Below are 22,446 nucleotides of genomic sequence, written 5' to 3' on the forward strand. Positions count from 1 at the left end.
TCCCATCAAACCACAATATTTAAATTGAAAAGACAAAAAAAAAAAAAAAAAGATTTTCATTAAACATTTATCATTAAAAAATAATCTCAAAAGCCAAACATCATTGGCGATCAAACAAAAAAAAAACAAACACAAAATATAAAAATTCAAATAACACAAATACTTGTTGGTTAGCTAGAGCTACATAGCTAATATTCGGACCCTCAATAAATTTTCAATAAATCAGTTTTTAAAATACAAAAAGAAGAAAATCAAAAACACATAGAGCGCTACTACCGTGATAGCAACGAACTATAACTAAAATTAAATAAAGTATATACTGGCAACCAAAGAAAGAGTGAATAGGAGAGAAAACATCATCTACGTCATTATGAATATTATAGAAAACCACAAAAAGTCTATACATTTTAAACACCTTGCGACAAATTTTTCTTTACTTGCTCTCTAATTTTATCATGTATTTTTTTTTTCCTTTTTTATTTTCATTTTGATAAAATTCCAATCAAAACAACAAATCGTCAAATACACAATACAAAACTATACAATAAAAACAACAACCAGTCAACAAAAAAAAAAAACAAAAAAGTCGTAAAACAGAAGTTCGAAATAAACCGTTTGAAAAGTCACCTTTATCTCTTGAATAAATTAACCGGTTCATCTAATAATAGTTTTTAAATACAAAAAGAAGACAACAAAAATAACAACAAGAAAAACCCTGCTAGCGCATACAACAGACATAAACAACAAATTTCAACTCACAATCGATGATAATCTATTTAATTACGAAAGAGATAGAAGATAAAAAAATACAATAAAAAATCAAAATTTTCAGGAGAACAAAAACAAATTTCCAAAAATATCAGAAAAAAACCCGTTGATTTCTTTTCCTTTTGGTTTTATTTTTATTTTTTTTTTTAATTAATTCAAACATTATAAATAAATAATCATTAAAAATTAGTTTCATTCTTCTTTTATAATAATATTATTATTGATATTGCCATCTAATTTTAGAGAGCAAAAGACATTAGAGAGGAGAAGGGAAATAAATTTACAGTATATTCACCATACTTTAAGGTGTATTACGAAAATTATCAATTTTTGACAGTAATTACGTTAATGTTAATGTCAACAAAAAATTTGTGTAATATCTTGGGAAATTATCAAATTTGTTATAATTATTAACAATAATTATTAAAAAGATCAAAAAATTGAATTAAAATAATTAAAATTATTAAAAGTGCATTTTTCGGAATAAATTTCCGAATTTCGGATTTTTTTCCGAATTTCGGTTTTTTTCCTAATTTCTGATTTTTTTCGAATTTCATACGATAATTTTAAAATCTTAGCTATTTATTCAAATTAAGCTTGATATATGATTATGTGCAAAGCATAATTCTACCTAGTTTTCCATATAACAATGTTGAAACTGCTGCTAATTTTTAAAATTGTCTAATCTTGATTAGAAATTAAAAATAAAAATTTTCAATTTTAATAAAATAAGAATTTTAAACAACAAAAAAAAAATAAATTGTTATAGACTTTCAATAAAATTATAGAGTATTGAATTACCTTGAAATTGAAAAGAATGATAAAACCAACTGTTGGTGATCCGCGGTATAAAATTAAAGCTATGTGTAGTATAAATAAAATTATACGATAAAATATTTTTATTTTATTTGTTTTATTATTTTAGAACTTTTAAGATTTAAAAGATATTCATTTGTCTGTTCGTATAAGAATCGTTAAATTTAATTTCTTTTGAATTTTCCTACAAGGTCTATTGTTATTTTGATTTCAATATAATAAAAATGAAATTAAATGCCTTTAGAGTCTTTAATATTCTTATTTTAATTTGTATTAAATTAGTTTGTGGCACGATATAATAAATGAATTAAATTTAAATTATAAATTCAGAAATAAATTTAAACTTGGCCTAGAAAAATTTTGTCTTTAATGAATTTTTATAAAGTAGTTTTCCGAAAATTCCATTGTATAAATGAAATTGTATGAGTTCGATTACAATTTAACATATTCGTTCCTTCAAATCAATTTATTGCAAATTTCTTATTTTAGTAAATCAATTCTCAAAAACAAAAGTTATTTCACCTCAGTTCACGGAAACAGAATATTGCCAAATCAGTATAGCTTATATTTTCACCTTCTTGGTTGATGTAACTCAATTTCTGTTCGTTGATGTCGCCAGCGTATAAATCGCGTCGCAATGAACCATTTTTCAGTAATTTTAATTGCATATTTACAAACTTGTTCAGACAAACGTATTATTTAGTTTGAAAAAAAGTTGTTCCCATTTCTTATATATATAAAATAAAATTGGTCATTGTTGTAGTGTTGTTCAAGCCAGTATAAAGCTATTATAGATGATTCGCCACATTATACAAATTGTGAATGTTTGACATCTCTATTGAGTGCTCATTATTTCTAGTTTTATGTGTTTTTTTTAAGAATTTTCTTTTCTTTTAACATAATTATTGCCTAAAAATCGTAAAACTCTAATAATTATATAAAAATCATAATTGATCTTAAATTTGCAAAAAAATCTGAAAAAAAAAAGTGTCCAGATTTTTATGAAAAAAAACTCGGATTTTTTAATTTTTCTCTTAATACCCACACATATTTCTTTTTAATATAAAGAAAGAAAAAAAAATCCCTTCAAGGTGAAATTAAAATATAAAATAAAAAAAAAAACACGTTGGAGGAATTATTCAGGAATCCTCCATCTCATTAGAGCATTGCAATTATAAGACATTAATCATAAAATAAGAAAAATCAAAAAAATATGCCGCGGAACTTTACTTTTAAAATAAAGTTGCTTTCTTACTAAACTACACTTTAATTACTTTCTAAAACCAAGGAGAAAAATAAAAGAGCCCTTATACCTAACCATAAAGGAATTTTATATTTCAAAACACAAAGGACAAACAGAAAAAACAAACGGTAATTTTGCAAGCAAACCAAAAAAAAAAGAAGCCAGAAACCTAAAAACAAATCAGACCAGATCAAGCGGTTCGTTAGCGATTTTTTTTTTAATTTTTTAATATTTTTTCTTTTTTGCGATTGAGCTTCGCCACAACTTTAATTTTATAATAATTTTCTTTATATGGCGTAGACTTCTATAATAACAAGCAAAACGAGCAAAAGAGAGGAGCAGAGCAAAAACTAATTTTAAGAAAAAAAAAAATCAGGAAAAAAAAATTTCTTTTTTTGTTCAACTTCATCCAAAATGGTATGTGGATTAAAAAAATGACAGGAATGGGGACCTCATTAAGGTGTTCTTTGAAATTCTATTCTTTTTCTGTTGTTACAAAATAAATAAATAATCATTAGTAACGAAAATCTAAACTGAACATTAAGAGCAAAAATATTAAGAATTTTTTATTCTAAATTTATTGTTGTTTATTTTTTTAATATTTTTTATTTTAAGCCTAAACTAAACTTAGAAGACAATTAAATGGATGCAAAAACTAATAGTGATTATGATAGTGATTTTATAGTTGATTCAGAGCTAGTAGTTAGTAATATTATGATACATACTTATACAATGTTAAAACCAATTTGAAGTTTAACTCACTCAAATTTCATTTTGACAAATTAACTGCTTTTGTTAAAAACTATTCTCCCCCGCTCTCATATTAACTGCCATATATAAACTCTTTCTTTTTCTATCTCGTTTTTTAGTCTTAGTTTTATAGATTGCCGAATGAGGCAATGATACCCCGTGACCTCAAAGATCAATTGTGCTCCCCCCCGCGTCCTGTAAATTATTTTGTTAAAAATGTAATTTGTACTAAAAAGACCCGATTAGTATATTAGTATACACCAGTTTCATTAAGGTTAAATTAAATAAACGTCATTTCTTAAGTACTGAAATGACAGCGATACTATTTTTAAACTTCTCATAAGCTTACTCGTTATAACAAACAAATATTTCCCTTTAGTTCAACTTTGTTTTGCTTTATTATAGTTGCTATAAACTCGTGCAATGAGACAAAATACGCAGCATATTACAAAAAAAATGAGAAAATTGAGAATAAAATTTCATTTTTTTTTCATTCAAGGATGTTAAAAAAAAAAAAAACTAAAATTGAATATGACAAACAAAGAACCAAAAATGGTAAAAGATAAGCTAAAAACCATAATTGGACACGTGTGTTTTTCTTTTTCTCTAGTCTAGATTTATATTCTTTTCTCTTTTTAATTTTTAGTGTCTATTTTTTTTTTCTTTTTAATTGAACTGAAATATGAAATTATCTGACCGGTGTCAAAATCAATTAATATAATAAAACATAAATAAATGTGCACTTGAAAAGAAAATTTTATTGAACTCTCATATTATTTTATTAAAATGTTATGACATGACATTTTTTTTTTGTATTTGAGGAAAAAAAGAGAGTAGAATGTAATAGGAATAAATAAATACGAGTGCTCTATTACGTTAAAATTAATATGACAGAAGAATAGAAAGAGTGTAATGCAATGCTACCGAAACGGCAGGCTCTTATGAAATTATAAGAAATCATTTAGTTTATAAGAAATTTTATATTTATTGTCACGTAATTTTTGTTATGCTATGGCAGTAATTAGTAAGAGAATTTTTAATTTTTATTTATTATTAAATCTCACATTGCATGCTCTGAGAAAGTTTGTATTAATGACAGTATTTATTAATTGTATTCAGATTCGACTATTGTTGCAAACTTCATAACTAAGCGGGAGTGTTTTTTTGGCCAAAAACCAAATTCTTCAAAACCTATTTGAACGTTTTCAAGCATATTTAAGGCTAAAATGCGTACCATTGAATTATACGGTGGAGAAGAGATAATAATTATGTCGAATAAAGGATTTACTCGCGGAGAGTAGAAGGGGGTGGAGCACGATAGATGAATTTAAAAATCTACTACTGGTTAACTAGAACTAATGAATATTGCATTTTAAACTATATTTATGTATAAAAGATTTTAAATATTTTTAAGGTCTTTTCTTATTTTCCCGTGTAAAACAGTATTCTTCTTGAAAACTACAATCATGTTAATAAAATGTACAATAGCTTTAACTGCAGTGTACATGTGCTATTTACTTAGCATAGCAACCCAATAACTATTATAATAAATCACTTTAAAAATCTTTACAAATCAAATAAAATTTAAGGTGTACACAAGCTCAATGGCTTGCAGCATATTTCTTCTTAAATAAGCATGTCGTATAAAAATAATATAAAAATTTAATACAATCACTTGTAGACCTCATGCCTATTTAATATTGTGTCTATAAGATAAGCTACAAAATTTATGAAAATAAAAGGAATTTTTAACGACAACAATTCAATTAAGTTTTTGTAATAAAAAAAAAATACAAGTAAAAATAATAATGAAAAAAAAAAACAAAATCCAAGGGTTCGAATAATTTGATTTTATGTCACTTTTACAATAAGAATTCACCTTTAGATAATCATCTTATGTCCACATACATATAAATATACATTGTACATAATAATGGACTAAGAACGTGATAATTACAAGATTTCTCTTCAATATACAAGACACGAAGGATATTGTAAAAAAAAAATAATAATAATAATCCTATAGGGCTCTATAGTAGCCATATTGAAAATCATAGTATGGAATTTTGATTAGGACACCAGAATGTCTACAATAATTACATTTTCTCTATATACTCATATAACTATCTTATGTATAGTTAGTTTTAATTTACAATTGAAATCATCTTCTTCTTATAAGTTTTAACTTCTTATTTCTTACCTTATTGTACTCAGTTTCTTCACCACATGATTGCAATTCTTACATTTTTTATTTGCTATTTTGACATTAATTTTGATTATTTTATTTTGAATCTATAAAGATAATACGAGAGAGAGTGAGAGTGAGTATTATTTGCTTGTTCTTTTTAAGATTTAATAGTTAAGATAAAAATAATCTTCAAGGATGATTCAATAAATGTATAAAAAATAAAAAGCGAGAAAACTGTTTTTACTTTTTTAATATCCCAAAATAATAACGTTTTAGATGCCGATAAAGAAAATAGAATTGAGACACAGGACATTTATTGTTAAAATTGGTGTGTATTTTGTGTATAACAAAAATTAAATGAGTATATACTTGGTCACTAATAATAATGAGAGCATGTGAGAAAACAAAAATATTCAAAATTATTATTTGAAAATTTACTCACTTTACTATTAAAGAGATGCGCAATAATGTTTATTTTAAGAATCAAAGGAATTTTGTGGTTGCGTTGAGGTGACCCAGACTGTGTCTGAATAAATATTTAATAATTCGAGAGAGTTTTGTTTAGAGAATATAATTGACGAAGTAGCTCTTTCTAATTCTATTGAACACATAATTGAAACATGAAGAATATTCAATTCAACGTACTCACTAATTAGAGATAACTTAATTAGTTAACTAAACCCTGTCACTTTTGTCTGAACACCGATTTTTGTATTTCAAAATTTTTAAAGCTTGTCTAGTTTCACTGACCCTGCTTGTAGACCAATCGGCCGATCGTGCAAATTTTTCGGCAAATTTTTCGAAAAATTATTTATTATCCGATTTTCCTAATCTAAACTGCGATTAATATCTCTTCATCTCTTATATAACACATTTTATCTTTTAACAATATTAAAAAAAAATTAATTTAACACTTGTCTGACTTTCTACCTATTGCATTAATTTTCAAATATAAAAAGTGTGTTAAACACAATAAAAGTTATAATCCTCAGAATACACACAGTTGCTTTTTTTATTTTTTAAAATTTTCTATTCAATTTAAGTGCTAAACAACAAGTAGTAGTGAGCTAATCAGACAAAAGGATTTAATAAAAATAACTCTTAATTGGGTAAAGGAATTTCTTTCAAAATCGTTTCTCTTTCAATTGAATTCTTGCAAAAAAAAAGAAAAAATAAAAAGTAGAAAAACCAAAAATCTTCAATTTATTTCATTTTTATTTTATAAAGATTTTTTTTTTAATGATTTGAGAAGTGTTACCGTTATTTACTTGTTTTGTGTTCATTTTTGTACACAAAGAAAAGAAAATTTTCGGGTTAAATTGTTTCCGATTTAATTAAATTTCGTTTATCGTAATTCTAATAATTTTTATATACTCTGACTATAAAAATTATTTCATTGTTTACTTTGAAAGATTTTTGAAAAAAAGGGGGGCGGGCAGGAATTAACAAGGAGTAAATATGTATCTTTTTTTTCTCCTTTATCTTTCTACTCTGTATTTTATAAATAATTAAAATTTTTAGGTTTAATATTTGGTTTACTTTGTTTTTTTTTTTGAAAATTTATTATAGAATGATTAATAGTTAAAGTTGACCGGTAAAATAGAAGGAACCGTACCTTTACATTCAGGATAAAATCAAATAAATTGACCGGAATTTTTTTTTTTCGTACTTGGTTATTAAACTTTAAGCAGATCATACAAAATAATATATTAATGCAAAATATTAAATCAAACTACCTCTTACCCCTCCGTTTGCCAATGGATGACTTCAGATTTCTATAATTCCCTTTTATTTAAGAAGAAGAAAATACATTTAACTTTTGTAATAAAAGGCTCAAAATTGCTGTAATACTAACTGTAAAAAATTCAACACATTTACTCTTATCAAACATTAATCTTCGATTTCGAACATTTAAAAGAGAGTCGAATTTTGACTGAGCGGAGATCAAATAATTATGAACTTTCTTAATTATTTTGGAATTAATTGAAGCGTATTTACCAGATGTTGGCAAAATACAAATTAAAATACAAAAAATTCGGATATTTTAAAAAAAAATTAAAAACTACAAAATTCGACTTAGGAATAGTGTTATTTCTTCTAGCCCCAGACTCTATTACAAACAAAATATTTTTTGTTGTTGTTCATTCTGTTTTGATATTTTATCATTTTCCTCTCAAAAAATTTTTTACTTATTTTCTCTTTGATTGAAAATTTTCTTATTGAAATTTACCGATTTTTTAACAAGATTCAACAGAAACGAAAAAATACCATTTAAGAATTTAATTTTCTCATTCTTCACTAAGAAATTTAAAATTTTCACCAAAATTACAAAAATCCCATAAGAAAAATCAATTTATTTTCGCAAGGTCTTCTTTTATAAGATTTCATTGAAATCTTATATACCCGAACCCGAAATAAAACAAAATTTTTTTATAATCAATGAAATGTCATGGCTCGTTTTTTTTTCCTTTTTTTATATTCGTTGTGTTACAATTGTATTTGTACTGTTATACGGGGGAGGGAGACGACATTTAATGAGATTTTTATACAAGCAAGTGATTGTTTAAAAAAAAAAATTTACATTATTTTACGAACTGATTATTGGGCTCGAATTTTATGTGTAATCTTTGGTACCAAAGAATGACGCAAAAACCAAAAAAAAAAAGGACATAAATTTTATAATAATTGAGTGTATTTTAATTTTTCATTCCCTCTTTTTTTTTTCGAAAATTCTTATAATTTTATGTATTTTTTTTTACCTTTATTATTTACAGAAGGACATTTGATCAATACGAATTGTTCGATGGGGCATTTTCGTAAGGCATTATGTTGTAAAATGTCAGCTGAATTAGATGTATTTTTGGAGAGCGGTAAAAAGTAAGTAAAAAAATTTTTTATATTTTTTTTTTGTTGTATTCGGTTTTTTGCAAAATAAATATAATTAAGGATAATTAGATATTAAATAATTGACTAATAATATCCTTAGGATAAATTATGGAAAATGATTTTTGGAATCCTTAAATTTTTCTCTCATTCTTATTCTCAATCAATTACTCGAATCAATTAAAAGGATATGGGGATTTGATTTGATCTTTTTAATAAAAATTTTTGAATATTTTCGAATATTATCGGAATATGAAAAATTAGGAAGGATATTTTAAGAACAATAAAAATTTCCCGCTTTTTTCAAATTAAAGTCAAATTTGATTGATAATTGAATAAAATATGATTGAAATAATTTTTGATTAAATTCATTTACAATTAAATGGAAATTCAAGTAGGTGTTTTCCTTATTTTCTGATTAATTATTAAATTGAGCATTTAATTTCAATAATTGTAATTTATTCAGAAAACTATAATTATTATTAAAGGAATGAAACTTGTAGGGTAAAGTGAGAAAAAATTATGGAGTGGGTAATTGAGTTAGGTAAGGATAATATGGAGTAAATAATTGAGAAGGTGGTCTCATTTCAAAAAGTATTTTCAAAAAGTCGATTATTCCGGTCTTTGTACGGAACATAGTATTATTAGGTTGCAAACACGTGCCATCCGAATCAATGTCATCCTTATTATGAATCCGCCAGTTTCGGCAATGAAATAATTGTGCCAGTAACACCAAAGAGTTCTCTAAACAGCGTTTGCAAGATCATAATCAAATAAAGAGTTTATGGATATCCTTATTTTCACTATAGAACCCCAACTATTTGCTGAATCTGAAAAAATTTATTGAAATCTAATAATTTAAATAAATATGTGTTGCTATACCTAATTGTGTAACTTTAATAAATTTATTACTTTGTTTAAAAAAAAATAAAAGATAATAATTTTTCCTATATTTAAGTACTCCACTCTAAGACGTAATTGCAATAAATATAAGGAATGTTATTCTACTTTTTAAAATCATATAAATTTTACTTAAAAATTGATTTTATGTCTTGATTACTTAATTAAGTGTAAATTAGAGAAACTCCCACCGAAATCTTATACAAAATTAAATATTAAAAAAAATCATATACTTAATTACAAAACTGTATAAGCATATATACAATTCTATAACTTGGTCTCATTCAAAATCTTACGCAGACATTTAACAATTAAATAAATTTAAAATTTTTATCTATAAATTACATAAGCCTTAACATATAGAGAATACATAAACAGTGTAATACACAAATATCTTGGATTTTCTTAAATTATACTATTGCCTACGTACGTTTACCCATTAGACTTATAAAATGATTATTAATTATTATAATACTAAAGTTGCTTGGCGATTATACACTATATTCAAATACTGAAATACCTACTTCCATTTGAACTGTATAGTAGTAATTGGATAGTATATAGACATATATTGTGAGTCTTTTAGTTTATTTTATGAATATGGAAAATTTTTTACTTGATACCTCATTTAGTAATTTAAAATAATGCAAAAAATATACACACAAAAATAACAAAATAAATGACGCGTATAACAGATTTGATCTGTTTTAAGCTTTAATGCATATACAAATAGTGCACATAATATAATATACAAGTAATTTTACAACAGTTTTCATGCTACATTACAACAATTTTTAATAATAATTTTAAATTGAGTTGAAAATTTTATTACGAGTGACCATCCTACATTTAAGATTTTCATTTATTAAAATTAGTGTAGACACTGCATTTACAAATTTATTGCCACACTATGAAATTCATTTTCTATAATTATACTAAATTTACTTTAGAATAGGTTGAAAATTGAGCCTAAAAATATGCAATTGGCAGATTACATCAACACGTATCTCATATCAATATGTCACGTTATGAGTCAAGTTTGCATACTTTTAAAATTTTTCACAAATTAAAAAAAAGCTTATTTACAGTACAGCGGAACGACAACACCCGGACAACTCATCGCAATCAAATTTTCCATTTTGTGAGAGCAATAAAAATGCAATGAAAACCCGATGCCTGCTATAAAGATGCCTGGCATATAGATAGTCGAATAGACTCCAAGTTCTTAACCTGTCCGATTTTACAGAGATCATATTAGTAAATATTCTCACTCTTAATATAACGATTTGCCAAAGCTGATTATATTAAATTCTTTCTCTTATTTTGTCATATGGTCACTCTCCTCGAATATTAATATAGCATGCATACTGCAAAATTCACTTTTCATTGATATTTTTACACTTAATATGACTTTCTACACATAAACATACATTTATATATACGTACAAATGTCAATTTACGAAAACAAATCTTGATTATTCCAGTTCTGTTTTATTTCTCTCCTCTCTACACTCTTCTCCGCTCTTTTACTTTTTGTCTTGTTAAAATGTCATTTAGCCATTTTGCTTATTATTGCGCTTAAATTATAACGATGATATTTTTGTTCACTTAGATTTTTTAACATGTACAAGCGTTTTAATCATTAAAATATTTTGTGAAAATGAAGAGATTGAGAAAAAAAAAACATTTTTTTTTTAATATCTTAATCTTTTTATTTTTTTTTTAATTTTTATTCTGCATTTTATTACACTAACGGTATAGTAATAAATATTAGAGCGTGGTGGCGTCATACATTTTGTATGCAAGTAAAAATTGTGTATTAGCTACCGCATTTATTTAAAATTTTAGTCACATTTAATTTGTTAGGCTAACAACGTGCTAAACCGTGAAACTTTTAAATAACTTTTAATAAAATTAACAATTTTTTTTTTTGTAATGAATGGATAATCTTTTAATTTAAAAATCCTGACAGCTTTTTTTTTACTACTTAATTTATGTGGATTTTTTTGTTTTTTGCATAAAGTGGACCAGTTTTAATACTCTTGATGAACAAACTGATTTAATTAAATGAAAATAAATGTCTATTAAATTATTTTTTTAATTAACAACTTTAAAAAGTTTTTCTTTCAATTCACAGAACTGAAAAATTATCAATTTCATTTGGAATTTAATTTATAGTAGATGCAAGTGACTGTGTAAAATCAAGATATTTTATTAAATTCCGAAATTTCGAAAAGTAAGGAAGAATAATTCTCAAATAATTGAGCTATATATATTGAATGTTGTATTCTGGGGTAATAGTTTGTCCCAGCCCACATTTGTCTATTGTAAAACTATTCAGATGAATTTTTAAGGGTCGGCGGATTAGAGCTCTTAATTAGAGCAGTTACTGCACATTTACTCAGTGTTTCTACGTATCCTATTGCGGATCAAATACTGTATATAAAAATTGCTCCTATAAATATGCAATATTTCAATTCAAAAATATCAAAAAATTGTCATAATATTGAAAATTTAAATTTTATCAATTTTAAAATATTCATTTACTATCAAATTACATTTTTCTACGAATATTATACGCTTTCTTATTAATATTTCTTTCTTAATATATGAATGAAACCTTTCAATAATTACCACAAAATATTATTAATAATAAAACTAAGAAATGACTTAGCCACATACATATGTAAACCGAGAAATACCAAGAATTCTAAACATAAAAATTTTAATTTTGCTTATAATAAACGTAGATCGTATACTAAGCATATTTTACATATCCGTATATATATAAAAATAGTAAATGTACTATTAACCAAATTCTTCAGGAATACTATAGAGAAAGAAGAGGAAAACCATGTAAACCACATCAAAATAAATGAAATAATTTTCAAAGTTGGAAAAATATATAAAAAAAAAACGAAAATAAATTGTTTGTACACGTTTAGTGAACTCAAAGAAAAATCATATAGAAAATGATTTGCTTTTACTATTTTAACAAATTAAATTAATTTCCTTTTAACCCTTAAGTAACTTTAAAAATTTCAGGGAGCACAAAATGTTTTTCATTCCGCTTTCCAAACAATAGAATCATTGTAAAAGTACGGACAATAAAAATAGACACGCGTGATTTAGGAAAAATTTAAATAGAGCGAAAAAAAATCTGAAACAAGTGTAAAATACCAACAATAAATTATTGGTAATATATTCCCTTTTAACGCTTTATACGTTCTCTTTCAAGTTACAATGAGTACATATTCAGTTTTGAGATAATTCACTGGATTTTGACCCAAGGAAAGGATTTTATATGTATAATAATAACATTTATGCAATTACCTAATACTTGCTCATCTTCTTATCATCGAGTGAGTAAAGGTGAGTTCGATAGTTTGGATAATATTGTTAGAATATCATAAGTATTAGCAATCAAACATCAATAATTTATGTATCGAACTTGTTGAGAAAAAGTTTATGTATCAAACTTGTTGGGATGTTGAATAAAGTCAATATCCCTCTATCGTCATACTTCGGAACTAACATTCAAACTTTCATGTCTGAATGACAACATTATTTGAATTATAGAATAATTTTTATTAAATTTCTAATTTAATTAAAATAAGGGTTAAAATTAAACAATTCAACATTACATTGCAGCGTATAGAGAAACAAAAAAAAAATACTTGACTTAGTTGATGCTTTTACCTTCTTTGTTGCTTTTTACAATCATTTTCTTTATTCCCTCGGGTGTCACTCTTCCGTCACTCACCATACATTCAGAAAACCAAATACAAAATAAAACAGAAATGGTAAAAAAATGACAAGTAAATTGATGATGGTTGAATATTGTGTGCAAAGATTTGTAATTTTATTATTTTTTTTGTTTTTGTTTTTGGTCCATAAACGACCAAAATAAACGAAATTAATAATGAAACAAGAATAATTACGTGCTTGACAAAAATAGAAAAAATATTCAATTTGCAAAAATTCCATACTAAGTTGCTACTAGTTCCAGAATTGGTAAAACATCTACCAATTCTATATAAAAATAATAATATTGAAAACGGATGAATGGAATTTTCTTTTAATTTAAGAAGAAAAAAACAAACAAGTGAATATTTTTGTTTGCTTTTTCGTTAAAAAAGGTGCAAATTACAAAAATAGAAAAACTTGACATAAAAGAGAATGAATGAGATTACAAAGACACTCTGTGTTTGACAATTAATACCTCTACACAAGAAATATTTAATGATTTCGTCAAAATTAAAAAAGCTAAATGTGGATTCTACTTTTATAATATGCGTTGGTTCGGTTGTCATTTTGCATATTTGGCTACTTGTTAATGCTTAAATTGAAGATTATAAAAAATACTTAATAAAATTAAATTCATACTAACCGATTTTTTTTTACAATCACTTTTTCTTGTAATTCTAATTATGGTATTACAACCATATTAGCTATAAAATTCTTCAAATTTACATGTGTATTGAGAGATCATGTTAATTTTTATTATACAATTTTAAAATAATAAAAAATTGATTTAGTTGTATAAGAAAATTCAACAGTAAACTCGATAATGAGGAAAAGCAATATCGAGTTCCAAAATTCTAAAAATGCGCATTCCTTCCTTTATTCCAATTAAACTGTGTAATTCTAATTACACTGCAGTTTTGAAAGTGTTTCAAAGTAACCGAACTATAATTTGGGTCAGCACCTAATATTACGGAATATTTTGTCAACATAAGTAAGATATTTGACATTTTGATAATCTGATGATGCTTCAAATGACATTTATCATTACAGTAATCAGTTATTTTGGAGGATGTGGAACATGTTCTTTCTTGCCTAATCGTTTCAGATGTGGAAGAAGAAGTGTATCCTGGTTGCCTTTTTTGGCCTGGGTCATCTATCGGGCGCAGTTTTTGAGATTCGCAAAGTAGATTAATTAGTTCCGGTACATGGTTTTTGGGATGGGTATTACATGACGGTTTTAAGGGTTTAGAATGAGGATTTTCGATGTGTCTTCTTGTTGGACTAGCACATGTGCTTTGCGTGCGATGCCAGGCGTAATCATAAAAAAAAAAATTTGTTAAAATTTTAGTATTTTAGCGATTTCTCAATTTTATAAAGAAATTACAAGAAGAATATTTTGCACAATATTATTTTGTGATAAAATTTATGCAAATTATTAAAATTATTGCTAACTCGTGCGAACATGTGCCAACCACTCACTTATACTTACATATATTTCAATTAACTATATACAAATACAATTATTTAATAGTGATAACTTAATAAATTAAGAAAACAAAATTGTATTGACCTCATAAATCGTATTTTTAACACCTTTTTAAATTTTTAAATTTTTTTTTTTTTTTTTTGGTTTCGCGTGACTTTAAAACCAAAATTAATACGTTTATTTATTGCGGTGTTATCAAAGCACGTCAAAAATTATAATATCCAATTTTTCAATCTATAAACCCAAAATAAATTTCAAAAACAAAAACAACAAGAACAATAAAAATCTTCTTTAAATTGGGTTCAAAATCATTAAATTATCACTTTATTTTTAATAGTGTAAGTAAAGATATATTTGTATAACAGTTTTTATATCTATGGTGTTTATAATGTGTTGATATAAAATAGACTAAATCAAAAATTAAATAGAGACCATCCAAAACAATTTAATCGTCAAAAACGTTTAAATTATACCCAAAAACAAAAAACAAGAAAAAAATACGACACCAAAGCGCGGATAAATATTATTAAAGTGGTCAATTATCCAATAACATCAACAATATAAAATGCCTACATAATATATTATATTACACATATATTTACTTGTATGACAGTAAATATATATTTATACACTCATATACAATATTTATATAGTGAAGATTTGTGATATTGTATTTCCTCTTCTTGTTTTTAATAATCTCTTAATTTATAATCTTGTTTTACTCAATCGTATCGTGTTTTCAACATGATCATTTAAACTATGTTACACATTGTTTGTGTAATATAGAAGGCTGTAATACGATGTAATTTATTCTCTCAACTCAATTCTATACACATTTTGATCTCTAATAATATTATAAATTATACAAACCGTGTTATTAAATACATATTAAAGCTTGTGCTTGTGTAATATTTTTATTAATAAATTCGAATTAAAATTTAATTTCATGTTTGAGTGATGAATCTTAGTTATTTTTCTCTTCTACAACCGCTCTCATATACTTTAGTGTTATAAATGTAGTTACTGATCGGAAAAATAAATGATAATGTTGCCAATTTTATAAATTAGAAAAATAAAAATTTCCATTATTTTAATTTCAATTCATTTCTGTTATAATGAATTTTTTTTTACGTAATTTGTAATATTATTTTAAGTTTCTTATCATATTTAGTAGATTAATTGTTGATCATTTGAATGTAATTAAAATTATTACAATAATAATATGTTGCATTGAGTTTTCACTATCATACCAGTGTTTATCATACTACAAAATAATAGAAACTTGAACGGAAGAACCAATTGAATACGCACGTATGACAGTATTGATAAAATTTATTTATAGGAATATTATGATATTCTTAAATTTTTCAGAGCTGACAATTATAATAATTATATGAACAATGAAAAATCTGGCTATTATTCTGTCTATAATAATAATTATAAAAAAATATTTCATTTCCCAAAAAACAGTAAAAAATTTATTTCATTTGCAGTTAATTTTCTGTTCATTGATCTTTTTATTATTACTAGATATAAACACTGTCATAATTCGTTACAATTATCATACCATATTTATATTATCATAATAGTAGTTATCATCACAGTACTATTACTTTATTTAATTACATTCTGCAATTCTATATCTAGACGACTTTGAATAAATTTTGTTATATTATATTTGTTATAATTATAATAATATTTTGTTATATTATATTTGCATATTCCTTTATATTCCTACACATTTTTATTAAAATGTCTTTTAGAATCATTTTTACTTATTAAACAAAAATTTTCAGCTCATTGTATTTTAAAAGTTTGGAAGTAATTATCAGAAAATAGTTTAAGAAAAAAAAAAGGACAATGAAGTTACAATATTAACTACCCTTATTCCGAAAAAAAATTAGCTCTTATTTAACTAGCTCCTAACCAGACTGCAGTTTTAAAAAAACTGCAGAGGAGCAGGTGGTTGTTGCAAACACTGTCATCAACTTAAATAACTACGTGTATAACAGTTAATAATTAATAATAAGATTCTCAATTTACTTTATTCTCAAAAATAAATCTCAATAATTATGAATATTATTTGAGAATGAGAGATCGTATTAACAACTTTATCGTAAATTGATAGTATAATTTTAAATGTACAATAATTACCAGCAAATAACATGATTTAACTTTAATTAAAATTTTTCATAACAGCTTATTAATTAAATTGTTATACCAAATTTTATACATACTACGAACTAGTAAAATATAACAAGCATACATATACATTTGTATATAGATATACTCTCCATTAAATAAACTATTATACGTTCTATGTATATCCAATTACAATAATCTCAAATACCGCAAAAATTATGAAGGTTTTATAATATAAAACATTTAATATGTATAACACATAAGATGTAACACTAAATTATTACTTTTTACCATAAGTGTACTCGTATATAGTGTGCTTTATTAAAATGGGTGCCTTTATTATAGTTTGTATATAACAGTATACTTTGTATATACTTAGGCTGTATATACGTTGTTATTATAAAATTTATCAAATTTTATACCCAAGGCAAAATGATGACTGTGAAAAGTTGAATATTCTATATTTTGCGCTTTGTTTTTGTCAGCTATATTGCAAATATTTAAAATATATAAGAGTGCATATATAACATGTACATGAGGCTATTTATAAATGTATTAGACTAGTTCAATTTTTATAAAATTGGAAAAAAAAAAACGTAAAATACAAAAATTATAATACTTATTCGTTTTTTATTACAAAATATCGCTTAAGGGAACATCATTTTTAATGTCATTTAATAATTTTGAATAAGAAACAAAGAAAAAAAACAAGGGGGGGGGGGGGGAAATTATATTAATAATAATAGTAAGTAATAATAATAAAAATAATAATCATAATAATAGTGTTAAAATGTAGGAGAAATACGAATGAGAAACAATGAATGCAGTGGAAGGAGCTGCATTATAGGAGAAAGAGACCCTGGCAAACCAACTCGCCATGTCGAACTGATCATCATGAGAAAAAGAAAACAAAATATTGTTAAGTCTCATGAAAAATCAGTACTAATTGAAGCCATTTTATTATATCTAAGCACAAAATCTAATGTGCGTTCACCTAATTATTTAGAAGACTAAATTCCCATATCATTGTCAAATTCGGAAATAAGAATAACCTTCAACCCAGATCAAGCATTTATTTAAGTCTCCGGTTACAAAATTTTAGAGCTTCAAGTTAATAAAGAATTTCATTAAAGATTAATTAGAATAATCAATGATTTGTCGGTAGAACGGATTGAGTGATCAGTGTGTAACTGACCTACACTTTAATCAGCACTTCTATTTTCTATTACATTGCCATCAAAATCACACGTTGTGGCGTGTCCGGTGTGCCCATTCGTTATTTCTAATTAAGTTATCCTGCATTGTCTCGACAATCCCGTCCTACTTGAAAAATAACCTTATAGATTGTGAAAACACGCTTTTCTGCTCTCTATCTTACGACCAACAATCAAATATTACTGATTATAGTGAAAAGTAGCACGAAACTAACCGTCATTTTATTGACAACTCAATGACCGAAGGTTCTCTATTAACAATCATTAACTATGTATATTATCTTTAGAAAGTGCCAGCAGTTCCCCTATAGGCCTCTAGTATGTTGATTTTGATATTTAAACCAAATATTTTTCCAGTTTGCCATCACAAATGAAATAGAAATTTGTAACACTCCTTTTAATAAAAATTTTAACGTGAGTATAACAATGCAAATAATATTTAACCGGGAAAAATCTGGAATAACACATAATATTATTATATTTAGTATGAATTTTATAAAAAATAAAGAATTGATTTACTAGCGACACAGATAATTTTTTTTTTGTTATTAAAATAAAAGTACATAATTTTATATACAATGATATTATGTATACAAGTATAAAGAGCATAAATAGCGGTAGAAAACGATGAAGGAACAAAAGAGATAGTATAAAATATTTTTTTAAAATAAAATTTATTTTCCAGTTTAATACTTTAATTAAAAAGGATAGAATAAAGCGGGTGTTTTAAAATTTTCTGTTGTTTTTTTTGGTATGCACTGAAATAAAATAAAAACCGTGTAATAAATAATGACACCAATGCGAAATATCATAACATTTGCATACTTTACTAGATACTTGCAAATATTTTACATGAGTCACAGTAAATGCCTATTTGAATGACTCGACATTTACTTTGCTATGTAATTGGACCTAATTTAACTTATTGAATAACTCTACTCTTTCAAGTGACGAAATATTAAAAATCATAGTGACAAGACTGTACTCTTTTAAATCGTTCAATCAACGAATTTGATTGGTTGGTTTAAGTGACAAACTGCACTAGGCTGGGCGAAATTCTATAATATCAGCTTAAGAATTTCGTTTTTTAACGACCGTTTGTCGTAAAATCCGATTGTCATTAAGTTTAATTAGAGATTTCTTTCTGGGATACCCCGTTTGTCATAACTCATAATGAACATATTAAGATCTACATGCTAAATACATTTCAGGTATTTATATTCTATAGCGTAATTAGATTGAATTTCAGTTAGGAGAATTCGGCCATCTGCACAGCAGCGCACATTCTCAAATATTCTGTAAAAGTGAAATTCTTTTTTAATAATCAATTTAGTGATCTGCACAGCAGCGCACATTCTTAAATTTTCTGTAAAATTGAAATTCTTATTAAAAATCAATTTAGTAATGACTAGCATATAGGTTTAATACCAAACAGTGTTTTTTACTCTTTATATAAGGGCTATATAACATTTTAATTGGGAATAATACATTTTAATATATTGTTGATGCAAAAAAAGAAATAAAAAGCAAATAATAAATTCAATTGAAATGATAAAATAAAAGTGCCTATTAAAAATTTATTTAAAAAACAAAAACCGAAAAAAAAAAAAATTCCATACAATTTTCATCGTACAACTTTTTTATCTGTATTAAATTTATTACAATTTATTTTATGGTGTGCGGTGCAATGCGTGGTTTAAAATAATATTGAATGATAATAAAAAATGGTGTACCTACCATTGCTATTATTAGATAATTGTATTATGAATATGAAAATCACCAATGTATATAGTGTTAATAATTATATAATTTAAATATTTTATTATCAATATTAAAATTATAATTTTAATTAAAAGAACATTAAGTAACATATTGAAAATTTTATAAAAGCATATATTGTTAACAAATGAAATTTATGTGTTTTAATTAAAACGAGAAAAAATAGAGTTGATTGTTTCAACTCTGTGATACGCGTGCGGATTTTTTATCGTATGTGCGCGTGAATATCCAATAGCTGACTATGGGACAGTCATAGTTACCCTATTATATTAGTTTATGAAAAATTTCAGTACTGCCTTTTCAATAATTATTGAGATAATGCCAAATAACTGTTGGCATTAAATGGAGGTGTATGGCAGCTACCAAAAAGAGCCAAGCAATTTCAACGCCTTTTGTCATGCACATTGGCCCTACTAAGATATTTATACTTATGCCAAATTTCAATACTACAGCTTTTATAGTTTCTAAGATATAGTCAAATTAATTTTTAAGTTGTATGGCAGTTACCCGAATCACTACCTTGATCATATCCAACTTAAATATGGTTATGACATTTACTGTAATAAATCATTTGTGAAAATTTGGTGAACTTAGCTCAATTAGTTTTTGACTTATCATTAGGACGGGCGGACGGACGGATAGGCAAAGCTACATCGATTCAGAATTCAACGCTGATCAGAAACGTGCACTTGAGTCTATATCTAATACCAGTATTTCTTAGCGTTACAAACGGTAAGGCAAATTTAGTATATACCCTTCGAACATACATTCGTACGGGTATAATAAATGCATGCAGCCCAGCTACTTTCGTTATTTAAATGTATATTATGAAAGGAACGATTTTTTGATATATCGTAAAATGTGTCATAGTAATAATTTTCTTATGCTTCTTTTCAATGATTAAAATTTGGGCACGAGAAGGGTGAAAATAGTAAATGTTTCATGATAATGTTTAAATTTCTTATAAAAAAAAAATCTTCGAAATTATTGAAAAGCATGTTATCGTAAAATTTTTTTGTTCGATTAATGATTAACTGTCAAATAATTCAAAACTGTCATTATTGTTTTTACGATATTGTAAAACGTAAGTCAAATTTAATAATATAGAACGCAGTGAAACTTCCTTTATATGACTCTCAATTCTTTATATACAGTAGAACTTGTTATAATTTGAATAAATTACTTTCTATAAAAATTTGGATAAACGATAAACCATATAAAAATCTGTAAACAGAATAGTTTTATAGACGTATATGTATATGTATGGCATACAGGAAACTTAAAGGAGCCGCTACAATATTGTTTTAATTTATAATTTGTTAACAGGTTTGTTTTTTGTTATATAATACACAGGCATCTATATATTTTAAAATCGCTCTTTGTTCTCCGTTCTGTAATACAATGATCTGTGTATATAGCACTCTACCTATACAAATCGTTAAAACTTCTATACGATTTTTTTAATTTTCATATTGTGTACAGAAATCATGTTTCTCTATTCAAGCCCTTGCTTTAATCCTAATGTAATTTTCACCAATTTTAAGGGTAATTTTAGTTTTTTGACTTAACATCTATGGATTCAAGTATTATTGTGTACCCAAGACTAAAGAAGTAGTAGATATTTTATAACTTGAACAATATTTAATAATAAAATATTTTTATTTGAATTTCTACACCTGGACAATTTATGGTGTTTTGTATAATTTTGTTGTTTTGTTTATAATTGTTACTTGTTATAGATAAGCTTATGTTAACCGTTGAATATATACCTTTCTCTCTATTATAACTTATAAAATATATATGCGTTTATGTAACGTATGTATATATCTAGCGTATGTATGTTTTAAAAAAATTTTAATAGGCAATCTTGTATAACAATAGAATTTCTTTTCTTTTTTATATATAGATGGGGTGTATTAAATTTCAATTTAATATTAGACACGCTTTAATGATGTAGACGCCAATATAAAGAAAAATTTGTATATTCATTTTTCCAATAAAAAGAATATGAAAATTGTTATACTATTCAATATATAGGAATAATTAATTAAATATTCAAATTTTACATATGATTATGTATTTAGCTCTTTTCATGTATATAGATTCGTACATTTATTTTCCAACTTCGAATACTTAGAATTATTTTCCAACTCCGAATTTTGTTCACATTATTCATTTGTTTCTTTAATTATCTTTATATAAAATAAGAATAGTTGACTATTTTCTGATTTCTCTCAAAATTTCATTCAAAATATTCAGTTTATATAGCAAAATTATGGAATTGTAAATGAAAACCTGCTATTAAACAGGCCATAAGGATTCATTTACTTGTAATATTTACAAGATATTCAAGCATTTTTACTATAATTTGTGCTGTACAAATGATGAGAAACACTTGTGAAAAATTTGATGTGAAAATACTGTAAATACGAGTACATAATTTAAGTAAACAATAACATCAATACTAATTTTATTATCAAGTTTTCTTCAAGTCCTAAATCTGGAACAATATAATTACAATATTTTGTAC

The 22,446-nt window shown here is 25.2% G+C and overlaps 1 protein-coding gene across 1 annotated transcript in view; it reads left to right on the forward strand.

Annotated features, from left to right (window-relative positions):
* Positions 1 to 22,446, forward strand: part of LOC129606778 (fringe glycosyltransferase) — a 224,949-nt gene that overhangs the window by 133,672 nt on the left and 68,831 nt on the right. The window contains exon 4 of the mRNA XM_055517324.1: positions 8,540 to 8,642. Within this exon, the coding sequence (XP_055373299.1) occupies positions 8,540 to 8,642 (103 nt within the window). The remainder of the gene's footprint in view (positions 1 to 8,539; positions 8,643 to 22,446) is intronic.

This window comes from Condylostylus longicornis, unplaced genomic scaffold (genome assembly GCF_029603195.1).
Source record: "Condylostylus longicornis isolate FDR11 unplaced genomic scaffold, ASM2960319v2 ptg000022l, whole genome shotgun sequence".
NCBI classification, from domain to species: Eukaryota; Metazoa; Arthropoda; class Insecta; order Diptera; family Dolichopodidae; genus Condylostylus; species Condylostylus longicornis.